General features: G+C 53.0%; 1 protein-coding gene across 1 annotated transcript in view; it reads left to right on the forward strand.

Moving 5' to 3' along the window:
• TRIP4 (thyroid hormone receptor interactor 4) overlaps positions 1-7,406 on the forward strand; it is a 46,476-nt gene extending 39,070 nt beyond the window's left edge. Inside the window, exons 12-13 of the mRNA XM_024213789.1 lie at positions 529-631; positions 7,132-7,406. Coding sequence (XP_024069557.1) covers positions 529-631; positions 7,132-7,199 — 171 coding nt within the window. The 3' untranslated portion in view covers positions 7,200-7,406. The remainder of the gene's footprint in view (positions 1-528; positions 632-7,131) is intronic.
• Positions 7,407-8,370: the final 964 nt, after the last annotated feature.

Below are 8,370 nucleotides of genomic sequence, written 5' to 3' on the forward strand. Positions count from 1 at the left end.
GATCAAAGCTGACTCATGTATGTCTACACATGCTGCAGTCACACCTCAGATTGCCATGTAAACATACCTCGAGTTAGAATAAACTCCTTGGAAGAGGGGTCTTGTCATTTGATGGGTTCAGCAAACCATTATGTATACCTGCAAAATTCTGTCAACAACCCCTCAGAAGCAGAAGGTTCTCAAAATAGGTCCATTCTACAGCAAGAACAGGTCTGATTGAATAGTTGTGATAAAAGCAATTCAGTTAAACAGGTTAAACTTTGTGTATGGATTCAACTCTTATCTGCTAAAGCTGGCGCTTATCAGATGCAAGCCCAGCTGATATCAGAGCCACCCAGGGTTTGCCCCTAGTGTGGTTTTTAAACCTATTTAAGTCGGTGCAACCAATGTGTGTGGACAAGCCCTTAAATTCTGACGTACCTTCTCATGCCGCACAAATGTTCCTGCCTGCTGTGCTCTTTTTGAATGTAGAGCTGCTCTCACACCCACTGCGGTTTGTCTAAGGCAGTTTGTGTTTGTGCTTTTCAGTATCCGGAGTTGAGCCAGGAGTCTGGGTCTCCGTTTGTCTATGTCTGCACTAATCCCCAGGAGATGATCGTGAAGTTTCCCATCAAAGGAAAACACAAAATCTGTAAGTCATGGCACCCCACAGACACACTCCTCTCTCCCTTTCTGGCAGGCTGTTGCCAGTTTTTGTCCTCCAGCTCAGCTTGCGTTTTGTGTAGCTGTTCACAGGCGTTGATCCATAGGTGTTTGTTTAATAATGCAAACACATCTGTAGTAGCGTCCTCTTTAGTTCTCTTATCCCCAGATGTTGCTTCCTTGAAAACACATGACTTCTCCCTCTCCCTTGCTAAGGTTCCTAGAGCCTTAAGACTCATCACATGGAAGTAGGAAATACACGTTTGCAGTTGATCTGTTTTTGGCACGAGCACATAGAGCATGGCTGAGGATGCCAGGTTGTTTGATTAGATGATAAACCTTTGTAGCCAAAAGCATCCCTTCAAATAGGGCAAGTAGCAAACCTTCACATCCCACTACGCAAGCCATTTGCATGAAGGGAGTGGTGTCTCACTGGTACAGGGGTAATAGCACTCCTCTTCCACCTTCACAGACCTGGATTCGAGTCTCAACTTGCCATCAAAAGAGAACATGGCTTAGATGGGTCTTGGACTAGTCCCTAGTAGACACTTGTCTGCATTACAAAATTGCCACCCAGTTTGGCTTGACTGGCTATCAGTATGGGAGACCCAAGAGTGAAATAGCAAGAGGGCTGCAGGTCTAGGCTGAACTGCTTTGGCAGAGCTGTGGGGGGACGCTGCAGAGCATCTGTCCACACTATGGTTGCCAGTGCTGTAAGTCCCTTTTATGAGCAACCAACCATCCACAGCTGCTGGTTTTACTGCCCATCCCTGTAAAGAGAATGGAAAAGGGGCGCAGCAGCTGGGGATTCTGCAGTCAGCTCTGGCCTTATTAACAGCATCCCCACTTCCCAGCCTTGGGAAGGGACCACACATGGTTCCAGGGGACGTGAAAAATTAATTTGACAGGCTTAAATCAGTATAAGCAAAACGAGTCTCTGCTCTTTGTTTCACTGAGCTGATCACTAGGTCTACTTTCGAATTTGCAGTGTGTTTCACTGGGGGCTGGTCTACACTGGGGGGGGATCGATCCAAGATACGCAACTTCAGCTACGCGAATAGCGTAGCTGAAGTCGAAGTATCTTGGATCGAATTACCTGGGGTCCAGACGGCGCGGGATCGACGGCCGCGGCTCCCCCGTCGACTGCGCTACCGCCGCTCGCTCTGGTGGAGTTCTGGAGTCGACGGTGAGTGCGTTCGGGGATCAATATATCGCGTCTTAACGAGACGCGATATATCGATCCCGGATAAATCAATTGCTACCCGCCGATACGGCGGGTAGTGAAGACGTATCCTGGGAGTAGTTAGACTCTGGTGGGACGGAAGTGGCAGCGTTTCTAGGGACTAGTTAACTTCCTCTGAAGTACAGTCTGGAGTCTTTTCTCTCTCCACTGATTGAGAGGAACGTTCCCCTCCCTGTGGATTTAGTCTGTCTTTCATTGACTGTATGCGGATCATTCTCCCCCACCGCATGTTTCCAGAGCCTAGGGGGCAAGGTGGCTTTGTTTGGTTTATTTCCTTTTACGCACACCAGCATCCTCATGGGGAAGGTGAGTGCTCTAGCTCCTTGAGCAGTGGTTAGCCAGCGCTACCGCAGAACCCACAGGGGAACTTGATCCTGGGGCCCACCGCAATATGGCGACTCCGGTTCTGGTGGGTGTGTGTGGGAGTGAAAGGAGCTGTTTGGAATGGGGGCTTTTTGTGTTGCTGGAACATCCTTACAAGTGTGATTTATTTTGGCATCAGCTGCCTGACCCCGACCCTGCCCAACCCTTCCCCTCTCTGATTCATGCTCTGCCCGCACTCCCCGCACCTCCCTCCATCAAGCCACCTCTGGCAAGGAGGCTGCGGGGTGCCGTGGCTGAGTGGAATGCTGATGTGCTCTGTGCAGTGTGGGCAGGGGCTGACTGCATCTCTGCGTACAAATGCTGGCTGCCACATCGCGTCCTTTGTGTTGTGACAGTTCCCTGCTTGAAGAGGGAGCAGCTTAACAGACTGGAAGGACGCCGGCTGGGCTCAAGGGTGTCTGAGTGTCCCACTCCCACTGCTGGCTTTTCCTTCCCTGACTCCTCCTGCACAGGATCTGTCATCAGGGTAAAGCAGAACAGCAGCAGCAGTGGTTCACATTCCCCTTCAGCGGGGAGACAGCCATTCCAGGCCAGGCAGACGATATTGGTGACAAGTGGGGGAAGGAGCAGAGAACCTTTGAGCTTTCGCCACAGTAATGCACTGTCATAATAGGGGCACGCTTCAGATCAGATACAGTCAACCTCAAAAGCATAACGCCTCATGAGCCTTATAACAAGGCCCTGAGTATGGGTCACTTTAGCATCCCCACCTGAGCACACTGACTTGCTACAGGGTCTCCTGTAAACCTCACTCAGCCAGGGACCCAAATGTCTGTTTGTCCCATTGTTGAGAAACAAGGCCCTAGTTTGATCAAACAGAAATGGGGCTTGTGCAGGAAAGGCTCCATCTAATCCGTGTAGAGATCTGATCCTGATCACTGTGGTGTCCAAGCGCCTCCCAGGGTGATACAAATAACAATAACAATCTCTTTCTTCATCCCCAGATTGGAGGGGAAATAGCTCCATTGCTTGTGTGTGCTTGGGCAGGCAGCATGGGCAAAACTCACTGAGGGAAAGCCGAGTTGGAGAAATATATTTTCTCTTAGTTTTGAGAGTAGGAGGCCTGTGCTCATCCTTAGCTCTTGTGGCAGTGAGTTCCACAGTCTAGGCCCAGCTCCTGTGGAAGTCCTGCCGCCAGCACTCACAAGCTTCCCCCTATTGGTCGGACAGTTCCATCATTCCAGTAGAATGCAGCAGTCCAGGATGCTTTGGTTGCATGTGGGGCATTCTGTGGACTCTGGAATGTGAGATAGAAGGGCATTTAATGACTTGATCAAGTTTTGCAAGAACTGGACTCCTGGTGCCTGTTCTTTGATATTCACCTTTGTCTTGTGCTTATCTCTGTCCTCGCTCCAGGTTACCCATTGGTTGACAATTTTTTAACTAGCTAATAGAGCTGGGTGCTTTCTTATCAGCCTTGTTTCTGGGGATAAGGAGAAGCATTTGCACTTGAGACAGTTGGTGCCAAATGTGAAGCCAAGATGTTCCAGGCTTGGCAGAGCTTGGGGCCATATGAGATGGAAGCGTGTAACTAAGTTTGTAGCTCCACTGCTGTTCTTCCTCTGTGAGGAACCCTCCATTCTGTAACATGCTGGTCTGACATGCGGGGCTACTGGGCAGTCTGGCCACTGTGAGCTCACAACTGCTGAGACGTGTGGTGACTAATCACGCTTTCCTTTCAGCCAGAGGGGACTCTAGGGCTGCGACAGCTCTATTAGATGTGGCCTGTCACCAGAAGGAGAATGAGGGCAGTGCAGATTCCCTGCAGCAGTAGATCCTCCCGGGCCATGGCCACTCCGATTTCCCAAGCATGGTTTTACCTTGCTTCTGGCTCCCATGATTGCTGCAAACCCTGGCAGAGGAGACCTGCATGCTGCTTATTGCAATCAGCTGCTCACACCTTTTTGCAAATCCCTTTTTGCAGAAAAGTCTGTGCATCCCTATTCCCGGAAGGCTTCTGCTGGAGTGTAGACTGTAGCAGAGGATTGGCCAGACAGCCAGACTTAGCCCAGAACCTAGGCTAAAGGAGGGGAGGCCAACTTCAGGGAGATTTAGGGGGACCTGAGAGAGAGAGGCAGGAGGAGGAAGCCTCTGGGATTTGATTCCTCCCATTATCTATGGGAGGTTCTGAGCAAAGCTGCCTGGTGTGAACAAGAACCTCTCATGGTAGCTGTGCATGTAGGTTCTTGCTGCTTTGGCGCTGGAATTAGTAGGCCAGTTAGCCCAAGACACCATGTTCCTTGGGCAGGCCCAGGGTTTGTCTCTGGGGCAAGGGGCACTTCCCCAGCCACTCCAGCACAAACCCCTTGCTGTGTTTTGGAGCTAGCCCTGAAATGTTAATAGCTAAACACATGGAAATGCATGCAGCTGCCCCGGCCCTAGAGAGCCCCCACTGCTGAGGTGTAGCTCAGCTGCAGTGGCACAGCTCTTCCAGTGGGGGAGACACTGGCCGTGTATGGTCCCATTTCCCAGTGGACATGCTCTTGTTCCCTGGAACAGTATCATACGTGTCCTGGGATGGTACCTTGATTAAGCCCAAGAAGGGAGATAGAGTAACCCGGAGAGTGGAGTGCATGCCGGCTCTCGCTCCTTGGCCTGTTCCCCGACCCCTCTCCCAGTGCAGTTCTGCCTCTTGTGTTCCTTGCACTCCAGGGCAGGGTTTGTTTCTTTGCTCTGAAGGGCGCTCACGTCTGCAGTTGCTATTTGACCAGGTAACTGTCCTTTATCTACCAGTCTTCAATAGCAGCTGTCCTAGCCAGAAGCCCTGAGCTGCGCGCAGACAGGCTGGTAGAACTGCCTGACATCTCTATGCTGCTTAGAGCTCCCTCCACAGGTAGCCGCAAGCACTTGCGCCTTTGTGCAGCGCCTCTGAATCACAGCAGGCATGCTCAGTTCTGCCAGCCAGAGCTCTGCCGGGACAGCAGCCTGTCTCTGGAGGCAGAGGGAGCTGACCCCACACATGGAGCTAATGAGTTACTGCTGGTTATGGATGAGCGTGTTTAAAGTCAGCTTGTGCTGTAACAGAGCTGAGATCAGTGCAGGCTGCTTCCTCCTGACGAATGGCTCTGTCTGTGGAGCAATGGTCAGGGGCTCTGCAGCACATTGATTAAGGAATATAAATGGCAGTGGAGAATGTGTACAGCAGCTATAAAAGCCAAAGACAAGCTCTGTATTTGCAAAGGGTGGGACCCGCCACCATGCAGAACCCTGTGGGGGGGTTGTGACTTCACAAGGTGAGATGAATGTTAGTGCGAGAGGTGGTGCAGTCCTGGGACCAGGGAGGAGGGGGCCTGGGGTAGACACCATGGCATTGTTCGGTGGAGCTATTGTTGCTCAGCGCTGAAGATGGCTGTTCAGCAGGGGGAAGCAGTGCTCATTCAGAGGAGTCAGCCAGTGCTGGGGAGCGAGAGAGCAATTGCCATTCAGGCTGGGGTGATGTCGTGCATCCTCCATCAATCTGACAGGGATCAAAGAACATATGTAGAGCCAGCAACCCCATGGCCCTCTCTGGAGTGAGCACGGCAGCTTGGGAGGGTCCCTGCTTCTCTCCCGCTGGTGCGTGGTGGGTGGGGGACGGAGCTGAGTGCGCCTCCCCCAGAAGGCTAGGGCAGAGATTGAGACCATATGGGATTATCCTAACTGGTGGTGGTCCCCCAGTTTGTAGAAGGGTCTCAGAGCACTGCCCTGCGCGGGGCTATCAGTGGTGTGTGATGACATCCTGACCCATTTGTGTATCACTGTAAATTTGCAGTGGGCAACTTCCCCTCACCTCCAAACAACGGCCTCCAGGGCGAGAGGGAAACCACTATCTTGGGATAGGTGCCACATGCATTGCTTTGGAGAGAGTGGATGCAGTTCAGGGAAGACATGGAGTGAAAGTAAGGAGAAAGAAGGGGCTGGGCATGACCCAGGGAGGCAAACATTGGCCCCTGCACTCTGGGCTCCAGCTCGCTCCCTCCCAGTGCCTCTGCATGAGCCCTTGGCCTGAATAGAGTTTGTGCTTCAGTTACTGGATCAGGTTTGTTGATGGCCTGCCCTTGCCTCCATGGTGGGGAAGGGAAGCTGGAAGCACTGTGCCTGGCAGGCTGGGAATCTTGGTAGAGCCTCTGTCAGGGCTGCAGCCCATCTGCTAGCAAAGCCCAAGGAAGGCAGTGTTGGCTCTGGGTCCTGCTGCTGCCAGCAGGGTGCAGCTGGCTGAGAGCCTGCTTGTTCACAGTTGCTGGCTCCCTCTGCTCCCAGGAGGGAGGCGGGGGATGCTAGAGATGTGCTTCCCATTAGTCTATTCCGGCTGCAGCCCAGAAAGGCCCCTTGGCTGGGCTTTACACTTGGGAGCCCTGCAGGCTTCAAACTCTGACCTCTCCCACATGGCAATAGGGCAGTCATGCAGGGCTCCAGCCTGCTGTGCTCCGCTTCTTCAGGTCACTGCCCTCATTCAGCAGGGGCCCTGCTCTGACCTCTGGGCCAGCGCAGGGATGTGTCTCCTACACAGTGTTTGGAGAAGGTACCTGTGTACGAGTGTTTCCTTAAAACATGTCATGTCACACCGGTGAGCAGAACGATCTGTTTCCTCCCAGCAGCGGCGGGAGCAATGGACGTTAATTTCCTCTCCTCTTTGCTGAAGCCCCCCCAGGATTTCTTTTCTGCGTGGTGCACAGTGCCTCCCCGCTCTCTGTGTCACGCCTGCAGAGCGAACGGATGAGTTTAGAAATGCCTGGCTCCTGAAGCAGGATAATTGAATGTGACAGGAACACACTAACTAGGAGACCTCGCTGCCTCCAGCTGATTTGCATTGCAAATGACGCTTAAAAATAAAGTGATGAGATGTTTTGTTGTTTTTTTCCCCCTTTCTCCCCCCTCTACAGGGAAACTGGATTCAAAGATTCATCAGGGAGCAAAGAAGGGGTTAATGAAGCAGAAGGCGATTGTTTGAGCTCCCCACCCACCAGGAGCCCAGCCCAGCTGCTCTTCCTGGGGCCTTTGGGACAGAGTGGAGGTGGAAGGTTCTGAAAGGCAGGTGCTTCCAGCGGGACTGAGAGCATTGTTAAAATATCTGACTATTGTATTCTGAGGCCATTAAACGAGGAGAGCTTTGTGCCTCGCTCTCTACATGCACAGAGCCCAGCCAGTCTGGCAGCTTGGAGTTTCCTGTGTCTTAATAGACCTCTGGTGCTTTGGCTGCAGAGGCTGGTCTGATGGCAAGCTCAATGGAGTGCTGGCATCTGGCTCCGTCTGCTGGGACACGGCACTCAAAGCATGCCCCAGACTGGGTCAGAGGATTCGGAAACAGGCCAACATCAGCCAGCAGCTCCTTGTCACCCAGCAGGTCCGAGCTGGCTCAGCCCTGGTGGTGTCAGTATCCTCTCCCAGGGCAGCTAGGGGAAGAGAGATTGTGACTCCAGGTCCGTTGGCCAGAGCGGGTCAGGCACATCACAGCACCAGGCTCGCGGGAGTTGTGCTGCAGCTGCTCACAGAGATGCTTTGGCAGCAGTTCCTGCTGGAGCCGCCTTGGCATGCAATGTGCTCTGTTATAGCAGGAGACGTACTGGTCAAAAAGGAGTGAAGCAGGATGGGGCTGAATGTCATAAAGCTGGGCTGAGCGCCCTCCCCAAGCCCCATCCCTGCCTCTGCAGAGTGCAGGCCAGAGAAGGAGGGGTGGGAGGGGAAAGGTGAACTCAGTGCTCTGCCCCCTCTTGCTCAGAGCTTTATTTGCGAGGCTGCTTCCCTGAGCGGTTAGTAGCAGCTCTTGGCGTCTTCAGCAGCTGGGCAGCCTTCAGTCTGTGCTCCGTTTTTATTCCAACCAGCTGCCTGCCCGTGAGAGCTGGCTCCCGTCCAGTAGCTGTGCGCGTGACTTGGAAAAAACCGCCCCCTGTGTTAGGAATCAGATTGATTTCCCCTGTCTTTAATCCTTCATATTCAGCGTCTCTGTGCAGTGACATGCCTGTGCGTTGGTGCTCACTGGGCTGTGTGCCTGCCGTGCTGCGTCGCTTCAGGCGCCAGTTCGACACGGCCTAAGCGTTACTGATTCCCAGCCGAACCCACCCCGCCCCCTCCCCCACGTTCCAACGACGACAGCGCTAACCCGGAGCGATGTCACTTGGCAC

The sequence above is a fragment of the Terrapene carolina genome, unplaced genomic scaffold (genome assembly GCF_002925995.2).
Source record: "Terrapene carolina triunguis isolate 2854851 unplaced genomic scaffold, T_m_triunguis-2.0 Scaffold67, whole genome shotgun sequence".
Classification (NCBI taxonomy): domain Eukaryota; kingdom Metazoa; phylum Chordata; order Testudines; family Emydidae; genus Terrapene; species Terrapene triunguis.